This window comes from Tenrec ecaudatus, chromosome 4 (assembly GCF_050624435.1).
Source record: "Tenrec ecaudatus isolate mTenEca1 chromosome 4, mTenEca1.hap1, whole genome shotgun sequence".
NCBI classification, from domain to species: Eukaryota; Metazoa; Chordata; class Mammalia; order Afrosoricida; family Tenrecidae; genus Tenrec; species Tenrec ecaudatus.
Window position 1 is genome coordinate 187054255 of NC_134533.1, and position 27531 is coordinate 187081785.

Here is a 27531-nt window from a genome sequence, read left to right on the forward strand (position 1 = left end):
AGTGTTTGGTCCTCGCGCTCTTGTCCCGTGGAGCTTAGACGCTGAAGAGCCCAGTGCTGTCGAGTCGACCCAGCTCAGCATCATCCTCGAGCAAAGAAGCGAACGCAGCCCCATAGGGTGTTCATGGCCATCATCTTTACAGAACCAGCTTGTCCCATCATTTCTGTTTCCACCAGAGCAGCTCATAAGATTACAGAACCAACTTTGCAGTTAGGAGGGGCCACCTCACCACTGTACCACCAACGCATGTTTATGCAAGAAAATTCCATTATCTTTTCATTCCATTTTTGCGTGGCCTTTTTAAAAAACAGTCTTATTGGCACTTCATATATCATATACCATATATACGTGGGTATAAGCTGACTTTTTCAGTACATTTTTATGTAGTTTTTGTGGTAAAATTGGTTGCCTTAGTTATTAGGGTCGGCTTATACTCGAGTATATACGGCAATTCAATCATATCAGGAAGAATTGTACAATCGTTCCCACAATCAATTTTAGAACATTTTCTGCTTCTTTGTGCTCATTGTTATTAGCACAATTATTTATTAATGTGGCATTAAAATACACAACAAAACATTCTCCAATTCCACAACTTTTACTTGTATAATTTACTGCCATTGAGTAGACTCTTCATGTTACGGAAGCATTGTTGATGTCCGTTTCCAAATTACTCCATTGCCATTCATGTAAACTCAATGTCCCTTAAGCAAGCACCCTTCTGCCTTCACCCATGTTAGCCAATGGTTTGGTTTCTCTTTTGTTTGCTTTCTTGATACAATATTCACATACCATACACTTGCATAGTGAAATCGCTTTTTTAAAGAGTTGTACATACATCATCACAATCGGTTGTAGTACTCCCTCCCCGCTCCCTCATTCATCAATCACTCCCCCGTTCCCCTCACCCCCATCTCTGATAAACCACTGTATCGGTTATTGTCTCTATGCATCCACTCCTTCTGTACAAGTACTTTTTGAAGCTACCTCATCCACTAGGGAAGGAAGCATGTTTTCTTTTAGAAAAGGCAATTATCTCTTTGGTAAAATGATTCTAAGACTCCCAAGCTTACACTGCTAGAGGGCTAACACTTGGGAGGGAGAGCTATGATTGTCTCATAATGGGTGCTGGATTATAATTTTTCAACCAACACACAGTTATTGGAGAAAATGTCCAGCAACCCAGGTAAAAAAAAAGAATGCTTGAAAATTGATTGTGGTCAGAATTGTACAATTCTACTTGCCATGATTGAACTCTGGAAGGATATGATATGTTTATTAAATCCAAATTAACAAAAAGAATATTTGTTATTTGATACAAATACTAGATATTTATTATTTGAAATGAATATTTCTCACTTCCGTTAAGAAATACATTTCCTCTTTGCTTTTCTTGAACTACTTTTGTCTTTCAATTCTTTATTAAAATAAAGACTAAGTTCATTCTTATGAAACGAGCAATGCAGGAGCACAGACAAATGGCAGTCAACATTTAGCCTCAGCGTTGGGGCACAAGAGGGTACTGACGGTGGAGTTCAGAGGATCGATACTCTAGGAATTTGGTCTCAGAATTGCCAGATTTTTAAGTTGTAGCTTTTGTTGCAGGGGAGGGGAGTTTCACATGAAGCAAGAAATCTAGACTGTGAAATCCCGTTTTGAAAAGCTGCCTTGAATTTTTAAAACACTGCAGAACCAAACTGTAGGCTGCCAATGTGTATACCCTTTTGATTAACATTGTGACTGAAACTCATTATACCAATCTATCCCCGCCCCCATTGATTTGCATCTTCAAGCTTTTTTAGCTCTTCTTTGTGGACTGAAGGGTTATGTGAGTTACTCTGAATTCACGTCTACTGGAACAGAGTGGAAACTGAACTTGGACTTTTGTTTTTAACTTTTCGTTGTGATTTTGGTGAAGATTTAGAGAAGAGATCATGAGCTTTACATTCAAGAACTTATACACTGTGTTAGTCTGGGTATACTAGAGAAGCAAATTCATAAACACCCATGTGTATATGAAAGAATTTTATATATAAGAGCAGTTGAATATTAATAAAACATCTCAGCCTAGTCCAGATTAAGTCCAAAAGTCCGATATTAGCCCATATGCCTGAATCCAATCTATAAAGTCCTCTTAAAGAAACACATGTAATGATGCCAAGTGCAGGACAATCACAGGCCAGTGGGTAGAAAGTCTTTGGATCCAGTGGCATTGTAAGCATCTCAACCCTGGCAGAGGTTTCCATGTGGCTTCTCCAGCTCCCAGGGCTGCATCAAGGTAGGTCCATGTGGATTCTCCAGCTTCCAGGGCTGCATCAGGGTAGGTCCATGTGGCTTTTCCAGCTTCCAGAGCTGCATCAGGGTAGGTCCATGTGGCTTTTCCAGCACCCAGGGCTGCATCGGGGTAGGTCCATGTGGCTTTTCCAGCTTCCAGGGCTGCATCGGGGTAGGTCTATGTGGCTTTTCCAGCACCCAGGGCTGCATCAGGGTAGATCCATGTGGCTTTTCCAGCTTCCAGAGCTGCATCAGGGTAGGTCCATGTGGCTTTTCCAGCACCCAGGGCTGCATCGGGGTAGGTCCATGTGGCTTTTCCAGCTTCCAGGGCTGCATCGGGGTAGGTCTATGTGGCTTTTCCAGCACCCAGGGCTGCATCAGGGTAGATCCATGTGGCTTCTCCTCTGGGATGTCTCGATGCACGTCAGCAGAGAGAGTGTGTCTCCCTTCTCCAAGGAGAAAAATCCGCAGTTCCCAGAATTTTCAGGAGAAGGCCATGCCCACACAGAGGTCTCATTGGCTATCTCCGGATTGACAGCCTAGACTCTACACCTACACTCTTAATCCTCTAATTGACACCAGAGTAGGTAACTACCACACACACACCCTTCAAGTCTGGACGGAGGTCCCTACTGTGTTAGAATAATCAACCATTGGGGATCAAAGAAGCAGCATTTATCCTAGGAACTCCTTTTTTCTGTGAAACTATATTGTGCCCAAACCTATCCTAAAAATGTATACATTTTTCATCTTAAAGATTCTTGATTGGGTGTATAAGCAAATGTGGTGTAGAAAGCTGATGGTGCCTGGCTATCAAATGATATAGCATCTGGGGTCTTAAAGGCTTGAAGATAAACAAGTGGCCATCTAGCTCAGAAGTTACAAAGCCCACATGGAAGAAGCACACCGGCCTGTGTGATCACAAGGTGCCGGAGGGACCAGGTATCAGGCATCAAAGAACAAAAAAAAATCGTATCATTGTAAATGAAGGGGAGTGTGGAGTGGGGACCCACAGCACATCTGTAGGCAATTGAACATCCCCTTATAGAAGGGTCCACGAGCCTCTCAGGGTGCAGTGTAGCAACAATGAAACATACAACTTCCCTCTTGTTATTTAATGTTTCCTTCCCCCACACCACCCCCACTGTCATGATCCCATTCTACCTTACAAATCCGATTAGACCAGAAGATGTACACTGGTACAGATAGGAACTGGAAACACAGGGAATCCAGGACAGATGAACCCCCTCAGGACCAGTGATGAGAGTGGCAATATCAGGAGGGTAGAGAGAAGGTGGGGTTGAAATGGGGAACCAATCACAGGATCTAAATATAACCCCCTCCCTGGGGGACAGACAACAGAAAAGAGGGTAAAGGGAGACGTCGGAGGGTGTAAGACATGACAAAAGAATAATTTATGAATTATCAAGGGTTCATGGTGGGGGGCAGGGAGGGAGGGGAAAATGAGAAGCTGATACCAAGAGCTCAAGTAGAAAGCAAATGTTTTGAGAATGATGATAGCAACAAATGTACTAATGTGCTTGACACAATGCATGTATGGATGGATTGTGATAAGAGTTGTACGAGCCCCCAATAAAATGATTTTTTTAACATTTTATTAGGGACTCCTACAACTCCTATCATAATCCATACATACATCAATTGTGTAAAGCACATCTGTACATTCTTTACCCTCATCATTTTCAAAGCATTTGCTCTCCACTTAAGCCCTTTGCATCAGGTCCTCCTTTTCCTCCCTCATGAGCCCTTGATAATTTATAAACTCTTATTTTGTCATATCTTGCCCTATCTGACATCTCCCTTCACCCACTTTTCTGTGGTCTGTCCCCCAGGGAGGAGGTCACATGTAGATCCTTGTAATCGGTTCCCTCTTTCAAACCCACTCACCCTCTACCCTCCCAGTATCGCCCCTCACACCCCTGGTCCTGAAGGTATCATCAGCCCTGGATTCCCTGTGCCTCCAGCTCCTATCTGCACCAGTGTCCATCCTCTGCTCTATCCAGACTTGCAAGGTAGAATTCGGATCACGGTAGTGGAGGGGGAGGAAGCATTTAGGAACTGGAGGAAAGCTGTATTCTTCATCGGTGCTACATCGTACCCTGACTGATTCATCTCCTCCCCTAGAAAGTATCACCTAAAACTTGCTTTGCCCCTCTCTCTACCCAAAGACTTCCAGATGGTGGAAACCCAAGGCCCCTTGTCATTGTGTCTTTCCTTTCCAGGACTAACTCTTCTGACCTGGCCTCTTTCTGCTTCTCCGCCCCTCTCCACAGAGCTCATGCAAGACCTTGTAACTTCAGTCCCCTGTCTCCAGGCACCGAGGTCCTAGCCAGTCAGCAGAAAGTTAAGTGGAGTTGTTCACTGATGCCCGTAAAGTGCCGTCGGAAGGGCAGGAAGCGGTGGCTGTTCTCATAAAGCTTCTGAGAAACAGGAGCCTTTAGAACAGCTCTGCCTAGAGGTGCAGGTTGTGAGGAAGAACGGTTAAGGCTGCCCAGTCCTACGAATAAGGGAGTTGAAATCATTGGCGGTATAACAGAGGGGGGAGGTAGGATGTGATCTATAATAATCATGTTGAAGGTACAAGCAGCGATGCTGGTGACAAAGATGAAAGAAAAGGAGGAGAGAGCAAGGGGAACAATCTGAATGGCATTTCCAAAATCTTTATACAATGATATTGTTTACATTTAAAGCTAGACTAAGAAAGAGACTCCAAAAGAATGTCATTTGGCTTTTTATTTTTAAATCAGCACCAAGGAAAACTCATATCAGCTTCTCCCTGTGTCCAACTCTGTGCATCACAATACAATCAAATGCAGGGAAGGAAATCGTGGGAGGGCCACCTTGACCTCACCTGGCTGTACAAAGCAGCAGAAGACTCCACCTCCAAACCAGCCCGAGGCCAATCGCCCTAAGTGGAGGTCAGACGTGCCTCCAGACGCCATCATCATTAGTATTAGTAGTATTTGTTGATTCTGGTACCAACTGTTCTTCCCATCGCACTGCCTTTCCTCTGGGCCTGAGAGTCCATTGCAATTGCCATGAAGAAACTCACAAACTCTACTCACAAAATTGGGGTTTATTGGGGATGTTCACAGAGTATCACCAGCCAGGGTGAAATAAACATTAAGGATACAGTCTTTGGTCTGTAATAGGATCTCTTCTCATCCAGCATCCAAGTCTCTCTGTTGTCTCAGCCTGCCTGCTGTGCTCTGTCACATGGTCTCCATGCCGTGGTCTCTGCTGCCTTCACCACTTCAAATCTCACAAGCTTTCTGCTGGTGGCCGTTCCTTCTCAAGGGTCCCAGGAGTCTCTGTTCTTCCAGAGAAGGATGGCAAAACTGACCAAACCCCCCATTAATGTTTCCCACACCCTGTTTCCATGGTGCCTCCAATCATCTGGTAGAAATTATAGAGAAATTGATTTTTTTTAAAACACCCATGGGATCCAGTCTATTCCAACTCATAATGATCCCATAGAACAGTATAGAATGCCCCTGTGGATTTCTGAGGCGGTAAATCTTTATGAGAGTAGAAAGCCTCAACTTTCTCCAGAAGAGTGGCTGGTGGTTTCAAACTGCTGACCTTGTAATTAGTAGCCCAATAGGTAACCCACTACACCACCGGGGTAGAAGAACCACACCAAGAAATCTCATTTTACCACAATAGATAGCTCAAACCCTCTATGGAATGACTTAGAGCTTTAGTTAAAATAGATAAATAGGGCTATTAAGCATGGATCAGATGAACTATATTTTAAGTTTTATTTGATCCACAAGTGTTCTTTGTAATTACTGCTCATGTGGCTTGCCCATTAACTTATGACTTTTAAACATTAGAATGGACACTGAATCAAGGGCATTACGTTTCTTTAAAACAGCAAGCTCTAGAAAGGATATAACGCATATTAATATTCACAATGTAAATATAATATGTATAAAATTAAAATGTAACTTTTATATAAAAATAAAAATTTTGGAAGTTTAGAACAGTATTCATAAAAATAGCTGAATATGATCTGCTTGTGTGCTTGATGATATATTTTTATCATTAGAATCTTTTATGACCCCAGAGAGTTTTTATACAGCAATAAAAACATGTCATTAAAATTAATGCTATTTCAAATTTATTTCTAATGTCTTACATGCAGGAGACCTATACCTGTTCATTAAATTGATACATGGGTGGATGGATAAATATATTGTTTATCAGATGGTAAAAATTAATATGATTTAAAGCTTGGTTCCTAAAACCAAGAATTAAATGTAAAAGGAATCAAAACGAATATGCTGGGGAAAGGCTAAGAAGAAGCCATTCGTGGTTTCTAAATATACAAAGAAATGGCCTAAGGAAATGATGCCAGGCTTAAAATCAAGAGATGTGGGATGATTTGAAGAGATTCCTCATACAACCGGAAGGATGGCAACATATGCTAATGATGTCCTATGATCATCTTATACCCTGACCCAAGCCACTCAGATCTCTTTTTAGGATCTGTGCTGATAGTTTCATGAGCTAAACCACGGACACAGAACATCTTCCCTTCCCAGAATTGCCCAAACTATAAGGGAGCTTCAGAAAGCTCATGGGAAAAAATGGAATTGAAACATGGAATTTTCCCACAAGCTTTTGAAAACCCCTCATATTTCTTTGCTTTTTTTCTGAGTGGGAAATTATCTTTTTATTAATGGGGATTTCATACATATAGCATATTACTTCATAGTTCAATCACGTCCCCCAGAATTGTACAATTGCTACCAGTTTCCCAACGTTCATTTTCTACAAAGAATCCTTGACATTGTCTCCCCTTCGTCCTACCACCACCACTTTAGCTCCCTCCCCTCATACCCTTGTTCTACTTGCTGTCTCTATAGGTTTATCAATCCTGTGCTTCAAATACCAAAAAGTATACAACACACAGCACAACTTCCAGAGAGTAACACATACATGACACCTCTGAGATATACCCCAATATGAACAAACAAAACAATACAAACCAAACACACAGAACATTTTGGAAACCAGGTCAGATCCAGCATGCATCCTTGGTGGGATCTGCTGACAGAGTTTCCACTGTTCAAGTCAGATTCATGCCTTTGATCTTCTCTCCTCGACTCTCTAACGGCCTCTGTTTGCTAACCTCTTCCTCCTATCCCTCAATTGTGGATAGAGGATGCTCCCCAGAAGCATGTCCCCTCTGCAGTGCCACAGATGTGCCTCGGGTTCCCACTGTCTTCCATAACCTTCTGCAAACCCGATTCTCACACTTTAGGCTCTGCTACTAATCCCTTGTTGGACATCGTATTCCATGATTCAGAGTCCTGCAGTGACTGATGATGGTGTGCTTCTTCCATATGGACTTGGATGACAAATCGCTGAGAAGGCTGCTTGGGTGGAGACAAGCTTTTAAGACCCCAAACTCTATTGTATCGAATAACTGGGCACCATCTAATTTCTTCACCACATTTGGCTATAGCGCCCATCTCTTCTGTGGTCCCTTCCGAGGGTGAGTGTGGAGCAGAAGCCCCCTCATACTTCTTACGCCTATAGATAACTCATGCTCTCTTAAGGTAACAAGACCAGTTCTACAGGACAAATAGTCTTCGACACAAAATAAGATTAGCTAGATTGAAAAGATGCTCTGAATGCTGTTACCAGTCCCCTTACACTAACGCTACCTTCCTAGGTAGCTCCTTCCTTTGTAGACCTACCACGGAGACTCGTCGGCCTGGTGTTCCGTTCCCTAAGCCCTCGTCGGCCTGTCAAAGTACCAAGAGGTAGCCCTGTGTCTCCTCATAAGCCCTGCAATAACCCACTCAAGAGAAAGAAACTCCTCATTATGTGTACACACAAAAAGTCTTAGATCCAGTATACACCAAGAAGCAAAAGTTACAACCGATTTCGTGATTTGTCACAAAACTGTACAAAACTTCCTCTTTCTACGTGTCACTTTCCTCTAAGAGTCTTTCATTTTATGTTAATATTAGCTCCAACATGGATGAACCTGAAAAGCTTCATGCTAAATTAAAGAAACCAGTCAAAAAGGACCACGTATACATGATACTCACATACATGATTCCGTGTATATGAAATCTGAGCATAAGCAAATTTCTAGAAACCTAAAGTAGATTAGTAATTGCAGAGACTAAGGGGAGGTGAATGGTGACCAGCTTCCAAAAGATACGGTATTTCTTTTGTGAGTGATGAAAATTTTTCTGGAAACGGATGGTTGCAATGGTTCATAATGCTCTGACTACACCAGCAATCATTAAATTGTACACTTTAAGTGGGTGGAGTGTATGATATGTGAATTATATTTCAGTAGAGTTGTAAAAAAAAAAAAAAAAGAACCCAAATGTCAGCATCATTTTATCCTGCCGGTCTATTTTATATGCAAGACAGTTCTTAGCAATTAATCAGATCCTGCCAAGTGTCAAATGAAAAAAAAAATCTCTAAGTACTTTGTTAAACAAGCAGATGGAGTTTGGTTTAATAAAAATATGCTTGGTGAAGTGGCAACATAATCTATTTGTGACTCATCTAAAAAATAATGATTCTGAGATAGTGGTGGCTGGGGGTGGGAAAATATCACCTGTGGACTATAACCTGTCACCATTCCTCTCGTTGGATTCCTGGGCTTCTTGAACCAGAGGCGATTTGCAGATGAGGTTCCTTGACGCATGGGGTACGTCCATAGCTTGTGTATCAGAGTATTGTTTCTATTACTAGATAACCAACATCTCAACGTCCAACACCGACCTTATGCCATCACTCACTGCCCACTACTGGCAATCGAACGAGCACTGCATCTGTGTTTAAAGCAGCTGGACCTCGTGGCCAGCATGTGATTCGTGTGTGAGTGTGAGTGTGAAAAGGGGAATGAAGATAAAGAAGATCAGGTGAGATGAGGAAGCGAGAAAGGGTTACATCCTCCAGGAGAATGTGTTAGCGTGCGATGTGGTCGACTATATTAGGTAGTGAATATAACCTAACCTACCTTCTTAGTACATGTGGATGTTCAGAGTCCTTCAGTGCCTGGTGATGGTGTGCTTCTTCCATGTGGACTTAGATGACAAATCACTGAGAGGGCTGCTTGGGTGGAGACAAACTTTTAAGACCCCAGACTCTATTGTATCGAATAACTGGGCACCATCTAATTTCTTCACCACATTTGGCTATAGCGCCCATCTCTTCTGTGGTCCCTTCCGAGGGTGAGTGTGGAGCAGAAGTCCCCTCATATTTCCTACCCCATGCTCTTTTAAGGTAACAAGACCAGTTCTACAGGACAAATAGTCTTCGACACAAAATAAGATTAGCTAGATTGAAAAGATGCTCTGAATGCTGTCACCACTCCCCTTACACTAAAGCTACCTTCCTAGGTATCCCCTGATGGGTGTTATTGGATTTGGCATAATTATTGATGTGACTATTTAGACAAACAAGATGGTTCAGAGTTAATATTTTAAAGACAAGAAAGCTGTGGGTCGGGTGTACGCATATGATCAGGTAAGCAACCACCACCAACTTAAGCCAGTCTTTCTGTAAAAGGTTGGATGGTTTCAATAAAGACATTTCATCACCTTTTCATCCACCCACCAAGATCGTCTAGGTCAGAGAAGCAAGAGAACAAAACAAACCACCCAGCAGAACAAACCCTTCCAGCTCCTTCGTTGAATTATCCTTGATTTTCAGGATTTAAAAAACCCTTAAAGCTCCAAGAGCCCAACCATCAACACTCACATTCAGTTAGAGGGAGGTGGTGGTGAGATAGCATGAAGTCAAGATAAAATTGGCTGCCTTTTCCTAACGCTGTAATGTGCTTGGGCCCCACATTTTGGTTCAGCATTATCCCACAAGCTCCTAAGTGTCCTCCTTTATTATCATTGCTTCCCTTCCAGAGAGGCGGGGAAGTGGCCTATACCCCGCCCCCCGCCCCGATCTCCGTCATCCCCACTGGATACCAAGACACAATCCTCTTTACTCTGTTAGATAACTGTATATAATCCAGACATGGGTGGCCAAGAGACCGCTTTCTCGATACGCATACCAATGTGGATATTCCATCTGCCTTTACAAGGAAGATGTTTGCTTTAACTAGTGGGTTACTTTGTTGTTTAAACCTTAGTTTGTCATCTTTCAAGTGCCATGGGCATACATGCACACGCCATCACATGCACACGCCTCATACTAATGTAAACTGACAGGGATGTGTGCATGATGAGTTTGGGGTAAATGTGAGTTTATGTCCTAGATTTATATTTTTAAAAACCTAAACTAGGTAGTGATATTAAACTTAAGTTTACTACTCTATAGCTTCGTATTTTTCTACCATCGATTGTTGTAAGGTGTGTAATTGCTTTATTTTAGAAGACCTAGATTGTGTAGGAAACTGAACCACATATTGTTCGGGTTCCAAAAGACCAACCACTGAAGTTCAACCAGGAAGGTTAAGTTGGGAGTCTTCACGACCTTCTCATTTTAATGCTGCCCAACCAGTTGTACACACTGGGGAACTAGCATCATCTTTCCAGAAGCAATCTGCCACCTCTTTCTTTTATGGAGTAGTGAGTGAGTTCAACACATGAACCTTTCAGTTTGCAGCCGACTGCTTAACCACTGCGCCAGCAGGACCCCTAACTATGGCACTCAACCATGGAATTTTAGATCTGTGGCCATGCCAGGTGGAAACCTAACAGGCAGCTAAGACTGTTTTGCGTCTAATGGATAGTGCTTCTACAATGCAGTGGGTTTCTCTTTCTACGTGGCCTGACTGGCCCTGGGTTTGTACTGCTGACAAGGTGGTTTGCTATGCCACCGTCTCGCAAAGGAATTGGACAATTTACTATGTCGCCTGGTACATATAACTCTTTCAGAGATTAGTCAATGACCAGGCAAAAGAGGTTGTTGTGACCTACCGATTGGATTGGTCAATTGCCCCCCCCCCATAAGTGTATGAAGGCTAAACCCACAGTTAGGAGACCCTACTACCATCAAGAAGAAGCTGGAATGGAGCATGTCCCTTGAACCTGGAACTCCTAGACCCAGAAGAGTTGTGTTCCAGAAGACAGTGGTGGCACAAGATGGCAGTGGACACAGAGAATGGAAGCCAGGCTCAAGCAAGGGCGGACAGCAGACACCTGAGCAGGGGCCAGCCTGCACGCACTGCCAACAAGTGCTGCCTGCCTGCTGGCATAGACTGAGTGGAAGCTGAGAGCAGTTTGGGTTGGAAGCCATCCTGGTTGACAAACTGTAGCCTGAGTTGTATCCTGTTACTTCCAACTTGCTCCTGACCAAAGTTGTAAACTATTACTTCCGCAGTAAACCATATGGTCATGTGTATGGTCTATAAGTTTTGTGTGGCCATTGCAGTGAATTATTGAACCCAGAAGAGTAGAGAGAGTTCTGGAGAAGTTCATTGGTGTAAGAAATGGTCTCACACACATAAAAAAAAAAGTTTGAGAGAAAAGTGTGTTTGGCGTCCACCTCATGTTTGACGTCACTGCGTTGCAACTTCACCTAGCCCAAAGCAGAAAGTTGAGTGAGTTGTAAAAAACTCCAGTCTCACATCTCTGCCTATTCCATTGTCTGTCCCCCTGGGAGAGGATTAAATGTAGATCATTGTGATCGGTTCCCCCATTTTCCCCCCACCTTTCCCTTACCCTCCTGGTATCGCCCCTCTCATTATTGGTCCTGAGGGGTTTATCAGTCCTGGATTCTCTATGTTTTCAGTTCTTACCTGGACCCGTGTACGTGCTCTGGTCTAGTGGAATTGTAGTACTTTGCTTCTTAGGACAATGAGGCAATTACATAATCTCCGGTCAACTTGTGAAGGGGTGGAGTCTAGCCTGTCAATCAGGCCACGCCAGCACTGAGATCCACCACTGGATCCACAGGACTTCCCATCCATTGCCCTGTGATCCTCCTGCATTCGGCATTATTGCATGTGTTTCGTGAGTCTGCAGAGGAATTGATAGATTGGTATTGGACATACGGGCTAATTTCAGACTATGGACTTGATGTGTACTGGGCTGGAATGTTTTCTCAATATTCAATTGCTCTTGTATATAAAGGTCTTTCTTCTACTCATATGAGTATCTATGAATTTGTTTCTCTAGTCACTCCAGACTAACATACACAATAAGAGTCTGTTGCAGGTGCAGTAAAGCATCGATTAAACACACTATATTCCTCTGGTTCCTTGAGCCTTCCTCACCCCCCACTACCTTGACCCCAGGGCTGCTTCCTGGTTTAGCCTAGACCGAAACATGCACACAGGTATAGGAAGGAATGGAAGCTCACAATACACAGAATCCAGGAGTGGGAATGGTGATGCCGGAAGGGTAGGGGGAAGAGGGGGAGAGGAAGGGGGAATGGACTGTAATGATTGGCACATAACCATGCACCCCTCTACGAGGGGAAGAACAATAGAAAACCTGGGGGAAGGGAGACAGCAGTCGGCGTGTGAGATGAAAATAAGAACAATGTACAATCTATCGGGGGGTTGTGAGGGTTGGGGGGAGGGGGGAGAGAAAAACAGAGCTGGTACCGAGGGCTCAATAGAAAGTAAATGTCTAGAGGAGAATGAGGGCAACATATGTACAAACATGCCCGATCCAATTGATGGATGGATTGTGATAAGAGTTGTACGAGCCCCCAATAAAATGATTTTTTTTAACCAGTCTGTTGCATGGATATGTCAGGAATCCTGGTGGTGCCGTCAGACAAGCATTGGACGGCTAACCACAAGTTCAGTGGTTCCAACCCACCAGCCAATCTGAGAGAGAAAGATGAGGCTTTTTACTCCCACAAGACAGTTTTCAGCCTTGGGAACACAGAAGGGCAGTCATGCTCTGGCATGCAGGGTCACTGGGAGGTGGAATCGACTTGATCACAGAGAGTTGGTATCGCTTTGGGGATAGATAGATAGATCACGTTTTGGTTTTTGTTGTTTTCATCTTTGGGCTATTATGACTAAGGCTTCTATGAATATTCATGTGTTTTAAGGTGGACATATGTTTTCAGTTCTCCTGGGCATGTATTCTAAAAGTTGAATTTCCAGGTCATGCAGCAACTCTAACTTTTAAAGGTCTTCCAAACTGTTTTCCAACATAGTTGCACTATTTTGTATTTATTCCTGTATTCTATGGGGGTTCCAGTTTCTCCACACCTTTACCAACACTTACTATGATCACTCTTTTTTCTTAAATCATATGATTGGGGGCTCGTACAATTCTTATTACAATCCATCCATCCATCCATTGTGTCAAGCACTTTTGTACATTTGTTTCCCTCATCATTATCAAAACATTTGCTTTCTACTTGAGTTCGTGGTATCAGCTCCTCGTTTTTTCAAGATGGGAAGTGGTATTTCATTGTGGTATAATTTTTATTTCCCTAATAACTAATCATGTTGAGCATCACTTTTATGTTCTCTCACTAAGGAATAATTAGGGTTGAGGAAACAGAACTTAGTATGTTTATCAAAGCAAAACACAATATCTTATCTGATTGTGCATACTAAGCACGTAATACAGTATTGGACACACATTAATGTTCAATAAATGTTTCTTGAATTCATGGATGGCTGAATGAGGAAAAGATAACAGAAACAATTCCAATTCCTTTTTAATTCTGCCCATGTGCTTCCCAGAATTTTGTTTTCAAAAAAAAAAAAGTTTGATGAGGGTTTTGAAGCCCTCAAAATGAACTCAACAGATGACTCATAGTTTGCATGATACAAGCGTAAACAATGAAAAGCTGGAATTTTTAAAGATAATCCTGTATATTACCAACTCACCCTTTGAAGTCATCCATCCCCCATCCCAAGAATATGTGTTTTTCTAAATTAAAGTCTGAGCAAAGTAATTTCTAAGAAAATTTGAAAGGGATTTGTTTAATTTTTGATTTTTTTTTTCAAAATCAGTGCTCTGTAATTTCGTTTCATCAAAGTTCGGTGAAAATGTCACGGTGAAGCATGCGATAAGTCACCTGTCATTTCAACCTGGCTGATCTTCATTGATACCACTGAGAGCTTAATGAGTCAAAGAAATGCATACGAGTGTCATGATCCCAGCAAAGAATGATTTCTGTTTTCTTAGCCTCCCACTCCTCCAATAAATTATGCCTTGTTTTAATCATTTTGCTTCTATCTAAAGTCATGTGTATCTTTGGTGAACTGTTTCAGTACACAGTAGATGCTAAATAAATGTTCCCTGGAGAAGGGCATTATGCTGACTAAGTAGAGGGGCAGTGAAAAACGAGGAAGGCCCTCAGCCAGATGTATTGACAATGGGCTCAAGCAGAGGATGACAGTGGTGAGGACAGGGCAGGGGCAGGGGCAGGAGCAGGGGCAGGGAGCAGGGAGCCCCGGGATCTGCTGTGCAATGGGTCACCATCGGTCGGAACTGACTTTAGGGCGCCGAACACCGACATCAGTGGTGAACAGTTGTCAGGCAGGGAGATGAGTTTGCCCTTCTGAGTCAGTTCTTCGTGTAGATGCCACTGGAAGTGACGGGTCAAAGGCAAGGTCCATGAAGAGTAGGCTGATTCTGGTTTGCTTGGTAAATTTTTGCTTCCTAGGTCAAGGCATCAAAGCTAATAATCTAATAGTAGTAATGGTAATAAAGGGTGTGATCGTGGTAGGATTTTCTCTTTTTTTTCTTTTCTTTCTTTTTCAAGAAATTGAACCTCTTATCTCACATTGCCTAGTATTGGGTTACATTTCGTGAAATCACAAATTTCTCCATGTCTTATGAGATAGCCTTATTCATTCTACTTAAAGTTAACTCTCTACTTTTTTATAACATAAGCATAACTTAAGCTGGAGGACTAGAAGTGAAGACATCTGGCTTATAGTTTCAGATATTACTCCCTGCAGTCCCTGGGTGTTGCAGAAAGCACTCTTGGCTGCCCATCCAGAGATTAGAAGTTTAAGTCTACCAAGAAGAGGCAACTCTGAAGAAAGGCCTGGTGAACTGAAAAAAATCAACCAGTGAAATCCCTCTGGAGCCCAGTTCTGTCTTGACACACATGGAGTTGCAATGATTCAGGGTCAACTTGAGATCAACTGGTTTATTAATTTCCAGTGTAACCTTGAGGAAAGCCAAACTTCTGAAGGCCTGTTCCTTCAACTCAGAGTACTTGATGGCCTCTCACGATATTTCTAGCTATCAGGTTCTCTGAATTAATTTATTTAATGGTGCCTTGATTCCAAAGTAGATCAAGACTTCTACAAACAAAAATAAGATGTCTAGAGGAGTTTGTGTTCTCTGACTCCAGAGTAATCCAGGTGTCTCCAATTCTAGCCTCTTCGTGACTCATGACCTTCCCGTCCCCTTCCCACCTGCACATCAAGAGGGATCACGATTTCTCTAAAGCTGGTAGAAACCTGGCGTTAACTCTAGAAGTGTTAAGAGACTTGCTGTTTGGTTCTATTAAGCCTTCCAAACACCACCTCCCACCAACCCGATTTTGTCTCCAGCGTGGGGACTTTAGCTCTGCTGTGTCTGGGCCTGTGACGTTAATATCCCATCGTTTTTTCACATTCCTCTTTCTTTGCTCCTCCACAGGGTACATACCGAGCTACTTAGACAAGGACGAGCTATGTGTGGTGTGCGGTGACAAAGCCACTGGATATCACTACCGCTGCATCACGTGTGAAGGCTGCAAGGTAACCGCCTCGTCTAGTGAGCCCAGAGCCCAGAGTCCAGCCCCACTCCAGCCCCCGCCCACTGCCTGCCAAGAACACCCTGGGAAGCTTACGTCGCAATCAGGACCCAGGTCCCACGAGCATGGCCCATGGTCCTCCAAGTATCCGGTTGTGCTCTTCATTGTAGCGTGGCCAAGCATGGCAGCGTTTTTCTTCTTTTCCGATTCAAGAAAAGTTAAGTGACATTTTGCCAAAGGGCAATCAGTGCCTTGTTTCTTGACCTGTGTGCTTTTTTTTCGTGAGCAGAAAAGTATAAAATGGGAGAAAACAATACAACTCTTTAGGTTAAAAAGCTACATGCTTTATCACATGCTAACCTCCCAAGAAATAGCCTTTTCTCCTGTTTCATCTGTGCGGTTGAAGGAGCCATTTGCTCTCGCAGTTAACTGTTTTCTCTGGAAATCTAAGTGACTTTGTGCACTTTCAAGGGTTCCATTAGGGATACCTTTGACGCTAACTTAGAGTCCATTACGCTCTGAACGTATCCGAATTGACTTGCTGCATAGCCTTCAGTCGCTCAGTAAATTCTGGTCTGTTACTTTGTGTCCTGCAGGCCCATCTTCAGGAAGTACTTGAAAAGAGTACACTACGCACTTCCCGAAGTGGGCCTCTATTTGCCTACTTAACCATATTCATCAGCAACATTAGCTTCTGGTAAATATCTTTTGTTCCAACAAAAGAGCTTAGGAAATAAACTCCACTAGTCAACTGAAGTATAACTCAGGGCTAGCTGTGGCATTCTACTAAAATTGGATTCAAGATCAAGTGCTAACCTTGGAAGCCTTTTTTGTTTGGTTTGGTTAATTGTTTTTCTTCTTAAATGTTTTGGCTTCTTTGGTTGGTTGGTTGATTCTTTATGTTAAGGGTTAATTGCCACAAGATAGAAACCCTAAATCAAAAATGTTGCAAAGATTTATCACACAGTTCTCTTTTCTATCTATCCTCCCTCTCCTGTCTCACCTCCTCTATTCTTCTCCCACCACCTCCTCTTTTCTGCTGCTGGCCCCAAACCCAGAAACTCATCTGTTCCTTGGGTTTCAAACTGAGATGTGCCCGTAGGGGAAGATCGGCCATGCAAATTGCCTGCTTGCTGTGCAGGAAAAGAGGGAGCACTTACCAAAAACTTGCTAGAAATGTGATCATCCATTGGGAAGAGGTTGTGTCTTAAGGTCCCAAGACTGGTGTTTGAAATGTGAATGCAACCCCCTCTCTTCCATCCAAACAGCTTTGATCTGGAATTTATTATCTTTTAACAAAGCTTAGGCTAAAGGCTGTCATTATGTTGATGCAAAAAAAAATTAAGGAACTGAGTGGAGCTAGTTATAAATAAGTCCTGGCTATTTAATAATTAGGAGGCTTGCAGCTTATCTCTTGAAAGCACATTTGTATTGGCTTGATTTGAAAGTAATAACACTTCATTATTTTAGGTACATTCTATCATTTCAAAACCCCATAATTTATGCTGGCCTTCTGTCTAAATGAGCTCCAGTTCATAAGATTTTACCTACCCAATTATGCAGCATTGAGATTCTTTTAAATCAGTTGCTAAATGGTAAATTTTGAATTCTGGGAACTACTAATGGAAATTCCATTTAATACTCAGCTCCCAGAAGTGATCTAGTTTAGATTGACTATGCCTTACAGAAGACTTAATGTATATCTGCGCTTGACTTAAAAGAGAGAATCTATTAACCGATTTTTCTGTGCCGCATACATCTGCCTGATGATCAAAACATCCACACACCTCTTTCTCCTTCTAGCAAAATAATAGGATGTGTTTGGCTTTCAGTATGAAGCACACCATATAACATAACATGGAATTTCTCATTCTCTGTGTCTTCGTTATAAAAATCTTCAACAAAGCCCACATGGAAGAAGCACACCAGCCTGTGTGATCACGAGGTGAAAAGGGATGAGGTATCAGGCCTTAAAGAACAAAAAATCAAATCATTGTAAAATGAGGGGGAGTGCAGATTGGGGACCCAAGGCAACTGGACATCCCCTTACAGAAGGGTTGCCGTGAGGAAATGAGCCAGTCAGGGTACAGTGTAGCAACCATGAAACATACAACTTTCCTCTAGTTCCTAAATGCTTCCTCCCTTTTCCCCCCTCTACCCCCCATTATCATGATCCCAATTCTACCTTACAAATTTGGCTAGACCAGAGGATGTACACTGGTACAGATAGCAACTGGAAACACAGGGAATCCAGGGTGAATGATTCCTTCAACACCAGTGGTGAGAGTGGTGATACAGGGAGGGTGGAGAGAGGGTGGGGTGGAAAGGCAGAACCAATTACAGAGATCTACATATCACCTCCTCCCTGGGGGACAGACAACAGAAAAGTGGGTGAAGGGAGATGTCGGAAAGTGTAAGATACGATAAAACAATAATTTCTAAATTATCAAGGGTTCATGGGGGGGTGTGGAGAGGGAGGGAAAAGAATAAGGAGCTGATACCAAGAGCTCAAGTAGAAAGCAAATGTTTTGAGAAGGATGATGGCAACAAATGTACAAAAGTGCTTGACCCAATGGATGGATGGATGGATTGTGATAAGAGCTGTACGAGCCCCAATCAAATGATTAATTTTTATAAATCTTCTTCCTAAATCAGTTGCTGCCATCACAAAATCAGAAGGGGGTCCTTCTAGGGTGATTCTATGATCTTGTTTAATATAATGGCAAAACTTCTTAGAAAGAGACTAAAGAATTTTTTCGAATGAAAGAGTTTTAGCAAGGAAGGTCAAAGGTGGACAAGGTCAGGCTTCACAGACTGTTTACTCAACGTTGCAGTTTAAAAATGTTTCTGTCCCAAGCTCGTCATGTTCACGGACACAGTCCTCTTGGCCTCTTTTCCCAAGGACAGTGCAACACTTTTGGAGAGGTTGTTTTTTTTGTCGCGAGGGGCCATTTCTGTAGACAGCTTGGATGGAAAGAATACTGATAGGATCCCATAACAAATCTTTTTTTTCTTGAAGACCCCCAAGTGTTCATAACATCTGTCCACATGTTGAACTACACATACGACACTTGGCTCCTTATGGTCTCCAGTTCTTTTCAGAATGCAGAAAAGCAAGTACACAGTTGATTGACAAAGGCAAGGTCCCTGGTCATTAACAAATCATCAGGTTCCGGGCTGCAAAGGGGAAAAAAATTCATCAATACAAAATACTATGTTTCTATTCATTCCCTAGGATGTCTCTCTTACCTGCTTTCCATTTTCATAAATTGACTATTTAACACATGTTCTATTTCATTACTTTTCAAAAGATAAGGCCCTTTCAGCGGAAGTGGTTCCTCATCATCTGACAAATAGGATTTTATCGTAGGGTAGAATTCTCACTGCCATCGAGTTGATTCTGACTCACTGAGCCTGTAGGACAGAGCAGCACTGTCCCTGTGGGTTTTACAGACTGTAACTCTTTGGGGGAGTCGAAAGCCTCATCTTTCACCTGTGGAGCAACTGGTGGTTTCAAACTGCTGACCTTGAGGTGAGCCGCCTGACCTGTAACTACTGAAGAAGCCTTCAAAGGAGTCTGGTCCCTCAAGTCTACAAGAAAAGTCAGTGGGGGCAAACCACAGAAAAGATGGTGCTATGAACAGCAGAACTAGCCCGCTCAGCTCCTTTTAGGAAATCGGCAAAGTATAAATTACTTAGTTGGTTCTATTAAAAAGTATACAAAGCAGCCCTTTTAGAGTGTTGCTTACCCACTGGGCCTGCTCAGACCCTTCACCTTGCCCCCCTCAGTGGAATGGGAGCCAGCATTGGCACAGGAGTGAGGGAGCCTCAGTCATCAGCAGCATCTCCTTAGCAACAGGCAGCAGTCTCACGGAATGTCTCCGGTTTCGGATTTTCCACCTCTGGGGAACTTACTTCACCCCTCCTCATCGGTGACATTTCTTTTGGCCAGGAGTCTCTGGGTTCCGTTTTCCCTCCAGGCAAGGACGACCTTTGGAGGGTAGTTTAAACAGAGGGTAATGAAGTATCCTGAGCAAGGTTTCTGGGAAGGTTGGTTTTTGTTTTTGTTTTTGTTTTTGTTTTCACTCTGGGGCAACCCTGACATTCATGCTCTGTTTGATTCGGTGGATCTCATAAGAATATGTCGTGTCAAATAATAATGTATAAATTATCAAGGGTTCATGAGGGATGGGGGAGTGGGGAGGGAGGGCGAAAAATGAGGAGCTGATGGCAGGGGCTTAGGTGGAGAGCAAATGTTTTGAGAATGATGAGGGCAAGGAATGTACAAATGTGCTTCACACAATTGATGCATGTATGGATTGTGATAAGAGTTGTATGAGCCCTAATAAAACAATCAAAAACAAGACAAAAAGGAAAGAAAAAAACTCAAACCAAAATAAACAAAAAACTGTCAAAATGATTCCCCCCCCACCCCCGTATTCTGGCAACTAATAAAATTTGACCGCAATCAAGAGATTGCTTCTTCAAGAGAAGAAAAAAATATTAAGCAGCTGAATAAAAGTAAGAGTTTTATAGCAATTTAACTTACCTTGGCCCCATTTCCTTCTGCCAACTTCATTGATGATCTTGAAGACAATAATCTGTATTTTGAATACAAGTATCTAGTACCAAAATAAGAAGGACAAATCTTATTTTCAATAAATCTGGCTGGTGGCTCTCTGAAAGTCAGGGAAAAAAAGAATATGTCCTGTCAACATGTTCAAATAAATAGACTGAACTTTTGTCATTATGCAAAACTCAACTATGAGATGACAGACTTTCTGCTAGAATTTGAACAGTGGGAGCCCTAGGGATTTGCACACATGCCCCCCTCCCCAATCCAATCCATTAGCCTCTGTAATGTCTGGCATGTTTCCATTTAATGGGGCTCTGCCCAATACAAAAATCTTACCGTTCATCTTTTCATTAGTAGGGAGAGCTTTTAAGTGTATCTGAATGAGGAATATGCAACTCTGTACAGGCACATGATCATCAAAAGTTGGACTTCATCAAGCAAGGTCGGCTGGTCTTCAGTTGTATCGTTTATCTAACAGCATCAAGCTTCAATTCAGGATACACTCTCAACCTTGTCTTTCCTTGTATTCTGGCAAAAGCAGGTCAAACAAGTGTTATTAGGGGCAGATGGGAGGAGACGAATGATAATTTGTTTATCTTAAACATTTAAATAATACAGTAAAGTGTTTTCTATGTATAGCATTTAAACAGCTAAGTAAATAAGATTCAGTGTCTTAACTCCCTGGATCCAGGCTTTTTGCAAACATATATTTCCCATGTGATTTTGGATATGTGATTTAACCTCTCGAAAGCTTAGGGTGTTTTGTTCTTTTTAATCTGTACAACAAGTATATGAAGAATGCCCAAGGTTGTGGAGAAAGAGCCCCTAATGGTGTAGTGGTTATACTGGGCTAGTCACCTTGACGTCAGCAGTTCAAACCACCAGTCACTCCAGGGAAGAAAGACAGGGCTTTCTACTCCCGTAAAAAGCGACAGTCGCAGAAACCCACAGGAACCGTTCCACCCTGTCCTACAGGACCTCTAAGAGTGGGCATCCCCTCCCTGGCAGTGAGTGAAGTCTGTGGGAAAGGGAGTTTCTCTTGTTGGAATGCTCCTACCACAGTTCACCAAGTACCCTCACAAACCTATCCCACTTACAGTGATTCATTCTACCGTACAGAAGTCCAGTTACTGAAACCCGGAGATCCTGCCCGGAGGATCCCAGCGTGGCACTCTCACAGCTGTTCCCCGAGTCTCTCACGCCTGGAGCCAAGCAGTGTACTTTTTGTTTTTCATTTTAGTTTTTTTAAAATCATTTTATTGGGGGCTTGTACAATTATTAGCACAATCCATACATCCATCCATTGTGTCAAGAACATATGTACATTTGTTGCCATCATCATTCTCAAAACATTTGCCTTCTACTTGAGCCCTTTATATCTGCTGCTCATTTTCCCCCTCCCTCCCCACTCCCCCCTACCCCATGAACCCTTCATCATTCATTTATTATTATTATTATTTTGTCATATTACACTGTCTGACATCTCTCCCTGCCATCTTCTCTGCTGTTCCTCCCCCAGGGAGGAGGCTATACGTAGATTCCTGTAATCAGTTCCCCCTTTTTACCTCACACTCTCACCACTGGTCCTGGAGGAGTCATCCATCCTGGATTCCCTGTGTTTCCAGTTGCTATCTGTACCAATGTACATCCTCTGGTCTAGCCAGATTTGCAAGGTAGAATTGGGATCATGATAGTGGGGGAGAGGAAGTATTGAAGAACTAGAGGAAAGTTATATGTATCATTGTTGCTACCCTGCACCCTACCTGGTTCATCTCCTCCCCACAACCCCTCAGCATGGTCCAGTTGGCTACCATTGGGCTTTGAGGCTCCACTCTGCACTCACCCACATTTTCAATGATATGATTTTTGTTGCTTGATGCTTGATACCTGATCCCTTCAACAGCTCGTGGTCACACAGGCTGGTGTGTTTCTTCCACGTGGGCTTTGTTGTTTCTGAGCTAGATGGCCACTTGTTTATCTTCCAGCCTTTAAGACCCCAGACGCTATATCTTTTGATAGCTGGGCACCATCTGCTTTCTTCAACCCCTTTTGCTTATGCACACATTTGGCTTCATTGATCATATCAAGGAGGTAGGCACCCACTGATATGGTTTTTAGCTCTTTGATGTCTGATAACTGGTCCCTTCTGCACTTGTGGTCAGACAGGCTCGTTTGCTTCTTCCGTGTGGGCTTTAATGCTTCTCAGCTAGATGGCCACTTGTTTATCTTCAAGCCTTTAAGACCCCAGATGCTATAGCTTTTGATAGCCAAGAACCATTAGCTTTCTTCACCACATTTGCTTATGCACACGTTTGTCTTCGGTGTTGTGTTAGGAAGGTGAGCACCCACTGATAAGGTTTTTAGCTCTTTGATGTCTGACAACTGGTCCCTTCTACACCTCCTGGTCAGCCAAGCTGGTGTGCTTCTTCCATGTGGGCTTTGATGCTTCTCAGCTAGATGGCCTCTTGTTTATCTTCAAGCCTTTAAGACCCCAGATGCTATATTTTTAGGTAGCCGGGCACCGTCAACTTTCTTCACATTTGCTTATGCACACATTTTTCTTCAGCAATCGTGTTGGGAAGGTGTGCATCTTTGAATGCCAATTTATTAGAACAAAGTGTTCTTACATTGAGAAAGTGCTTGAGTGGAGGCTGCCTTAATACTAAACCTCTAAATATATGTGCATAGATCAGTTTCCCCACACTCATATAAATATATTTACATATGTACATTCCAGTCTTTGGACCTCTATAAATACCCTTTGTCACCTAGTTCTTTCCTCTATTTCCTTTTACTTTCCTCTTGTCCCACTATCATGCTCAGCCTTCATTGGGGTTTCAGTGATTTCTCTCGGTTATTTTGCCCTTGCTGAATCCCTACCAGGCCACTCACACCCTCCTTGCTACTGATTTTGGGTCACTTATTGCTCCCCTGTCCCTTGGTTGGTCAGCACCACCTCCCTGTCCCCTCATCCCCCTCTCCCATGTCCCCCCGGAACCATTGGTCCTGTTGTTTTCTCTTCCAGACTCTTCATCCAGTCCATGTTATCTAGATAGATCTATAGAGATAATAATATGCACCAAAGATCAGGTCATTGCAAGATAGGCAATGAGTGAGAACACAACTATGACAATAAAAAGGGAAACCAATTATCCATAGCAGAATAAATTAATTAAAAGAAAAAAATTTAAAAAGAAAAACCTGTAATTAGATAAAGGTCTGATTTTTTATCTCTAGGCATGTCCTTCAGTCAGGTCCACTGGGATACCATGCTCTGATCCCAGTGTCAGTCCTTTGCACTCCCTCGGGGACTCCCTGCTCTGCTCCATGGTTGCTGTGTCGCACACTTTTGTTGGTTTGCCTCAGTGTCACAGGGTCTGTCTGGTCCAGTCCCAACCCTGAGTCTCCAGTGTTGTCCCCCTTAGGGCCCTGGGCCATCAAGGGATGATATGGCTCCTAGTGGTATCAGCCATATTGTCCACTCTGTTCATTAGCTATTCAGAGCGGTGAAATCATCCTCCAGGCTTGATGGGCCAGGACTTGCTCCACTCTCTCTTCTTCTCCCTTCATTTGCTCCCATTTGCTCTGATCAGACATGCCCCTTTCCCCTTGCTGGAGCTTCAGTGCCATCCTCTCAAGTAAATTCTTCTGGGAGGAGGGGCAGTTGTCCACGTAGCTGGGTTGGGGACCGAGTTCTCAGGCCCCTCCACAGGTTCCCCACTCCTTGCCAGCACACTGCAGTCGTCTCGCACTGGCTTTATATCTGGCCCCTCTTTCCCTGTGGAGACACAAACAATACCCTCCCCTTGGGTGGGTCAGTGCCCTATGCCCCTATCACCCATCTTTTTTTTCCCTTTCCCATTTCCTCCCTCCACCCCTATTTTAGTTGGCTACCATGTGTATCCCTGGATTTGGTCTGGCCCCTGCCATACTATCTGGACCTCACCCCTGGAGTGTTTGTGTACAGTAGCTTTCTCCCGGTGCCCCTTTTGCACTTACCTTTCTGTTCTCTTTTTTATATATAAATAAACTTACCTCAGCAGACTCATGTTAATTTGTCCTTTTGTGCTTGGCTCACTTCACTTAATTTCCTCCATTTCTTCCATGCATTGATATGTTTCATGTGTTCATCACTGCTTTTTAGCGATGCATAGTGCTCCACTGTATGTATGTACCACAGTTTTTTAATCCATTCATCTGTTGATGGAAATTTGGGTTGTTTCCAACTCCTTGCAATTGTGAACTGTGCCGCGATGAATATTGGAGCACAGATGTCTCGCCGTGGTTTGTTCCTTGCCTCTTCTGGGCATATGTCCAGTAGGGGGATTGCTGGGTCATATGGTAACTCTATTTCCATCTGTTTTAGGTATCGCCAAATCGATTTCCATAGTGGCTGTACGTACCTACAGGTCCACCAGCAGTGGATGAGAGTTCCTGTCTCACCACAGCCCCTCCAACACTTGTTGCTTCCTGATTTTTTGAATTGAGCTATCCTTGAGGGTGTTAGGTGATATCTCATAGTTGTTTTGATTTGCATTTCTCTTATGGATAATGAACAGGAACATTTTCTCATATGTTTATTGACAATTCAGATTTCTGCCCCTGTGAAACTTCTGTTCAGGTCTTTTGCCCACCTCCTCAGTGGGCAATTATTTTTTCTCTTATTGAAAGCTTGCAAAGTATTGTAGATTTTAGTAATAAGGCCTTTGTCTAATGTGTCATTGCTAAAGATGTTTTCCCAGTCGGTGGCCTCTCTTATGGCTCTCTTGGTGAATTTTTTCTATGTACACAGGTGTCTTATCTTCAGAATATCCCACTTGTCTATTTGTGACTCCTCTGTATTTGTATCCTTCCCTATTTCTGGTAGCCTATGTGTACCTGTGACAAGGTTCTCAGGTTTGTCCCTATTCCCTCCTTGATGTCTCTAATTGTTTGTGGTTTTTTCCTCAAGGTCTGTGATCCACCTTGAGTTTATTCTTGTGCATGGAGTGAGGTAAGAGTCTTGTTTCATTTTTCTGCAGGTAGATATCCATTTTTTCCAGCACCATTTATTGAAGATGGCATCTGCTTCCCATTTAATATTTTTGGGCCCTTATTTAAGATCAGTTGCCTGTATGCTGATGTTTTTATTTCTGGGTCTTCAGCTCTTTTCCATTGGTCTGAATATCTGTCATTATGCCAATACCACACTGTTTTGACTACTGTGGTCATATAGTACATGCTGAAATCAGGTAGAGCAAGCCCTCCCACTTTGTCCTTCTTCTTGAGGAGTTCTCTGCTAATTCTGGGCTTCTTCCCTCTCCACATGAAGTTGGTAATCAGTTTTTCCAATTCTTTGAAGAAGGATGGTGGTATTTTTATCGGGAGAGCATTGAACTTATAGAGTGCCTTGGGCAGAACTGACATCTTTACTATATTCAGTCTGCCAATCCGCGAGCATGGGATTTTCTTCCATTTGTTGAGGGCACGCTTGATTTCTTGAAGTAGTGTTTTATAATTTTCCTCATACAAATCTTTCATTTTTTTAGTCCGGTGTATCTCTAGGTATTTCAATTTGTGTTCGTATTTTTAGTCAGGTATACCCCTAGGTATTTCAATTTGTGGCAAGCAGTGTTCTCAGAGTCCTCCACAGGCAGTCCCCAGAGCAGCCTGAGCCAGGTTCCCACACCTCTCTAGAAATGCCTTAAGAAAGGAGAAGATATACTGAGCTTGTAAGGGGAAAGCTGGGGGAAAGCAATGTTGTATTAAAGGTGATTGTTGAACATCATGATGACTATATTTCATGTCACTGAACTGTGCACGTAAAACAGGTCGAAATGGAAAATGTTTTGTTTTGGAGCTACTTAGCACACACAACATTCCCTTTTGAAAAGAAAAAAAAAAGATGTTCTTAAAAGGGGAAACTCCACCGGCAAAGAGTTACGGGAACAAAATATTAGAGACCCTGGAACAGTCTATTCCTCAAGGACTGTTGTTTGAAGGACTATGGGAGCTGCTCATGGCCATTTCCAAGGTCACAAACAAGAGCTGAAAGGCAGTTGATGCATCCACTTTTTTATTAAATAATTAAATAGCACAAGTGTCCAGCTCATTTATTCCCCAGTATAAAGGAGCTAAATTTTTCTTTGTGGTTTAACTTAGCAGTATAATTTTGGAACTCTGTAAAATGTAATTATATAATTTATTTACATTACCCAATGTCAAGAGAAAGGGTCCTGATGGTGGAGTGGTTACAAATTGGGCTGTGTTCTGAAAGGTCAGCAGTTCAAAACCACCAGGCGCTCTGAGAGGGAAAAATGGGGCTTTCTACTCCCACAAACAGTTATGCTCTCAGAAACCCACAGATTAGGATCATATGGTCACCATGGGGCAGCATCAATTTGGTGGCAATGAGTTTGGCTTTTCAGTGTTTCAATATTTAGGAAAAAATGAAAGCAAACATCAGATTTCTCCATTTGCCTATTTTCCTTGAATAAATGCCCAAAGATATCAAATCTGTAGTCCTGTGACAGCCCTTCAGCTCATGCTTAGAATTCTTCGTACCCAACTCTCCTATAATTCAATGTAGAGAGATAGAGGTTCATTTAGAAGTGAGGTCCACCTCAATTAATCTCACAGTCATGTAACACAACATTCTAAAGTCATTTACTTCAAGAAAATATGAAACTGCTATTTCAGGTCTTTCTTTCCCATGCAGGGTTTCTTCAGAAGAACCATTCAGAAAAATCTCCATCCGTCCTATTCCTGTAAATATGAAGGAAAATGTGTCATAGACAAAGTTACTCGGAATCAGTGCCAGGAATGTCGCTTTAAAAAATGCATCTATGTTGGCATGGCAACAGACTGTAAGTAGAGTTTCTTCATTTGCTTCTTATTTAAGGAGTGTGGATTAGGGAGGGACTTGGTTCAAGGAAATCAACCTGGTACAAAAGCAAGCCCGAGCCTGTGTGGGCAGAAGGGAGATGCTTACTCTCCCACAGACCCTCCACGCCCCCAAG

At 42.7% G+C, this 27531-nt stretch overlaps 1 protein-coding gene across 11 annotated transcripts in view; it reads left to right on the plus strand.

Annotated features, from left to right (window-relative positions):
- Positions 1-27531, plus strand: part of THRB (thyroid hormone receptor beta) — a 455296-nt gene that overhangs the window by 396635 nt on the left and 31130 nt on the right. For all 11 annotated transcript variants that reach the window (XM_075547158.1, XM_075547153.1, XM_075547147.1 and 8 more), the window contains 2 exons: positions 15861-15961; positions 27231-27378. In XM_075547158.1, coding sequence (XP_075403273.1) covers positions 15861-15961; positions 27231-27378 — 249 coding nt within the window. The remainder of the gene's footprint in view (positions 1-15860; positions 15962-27230; positions 27379-27531) is intronic.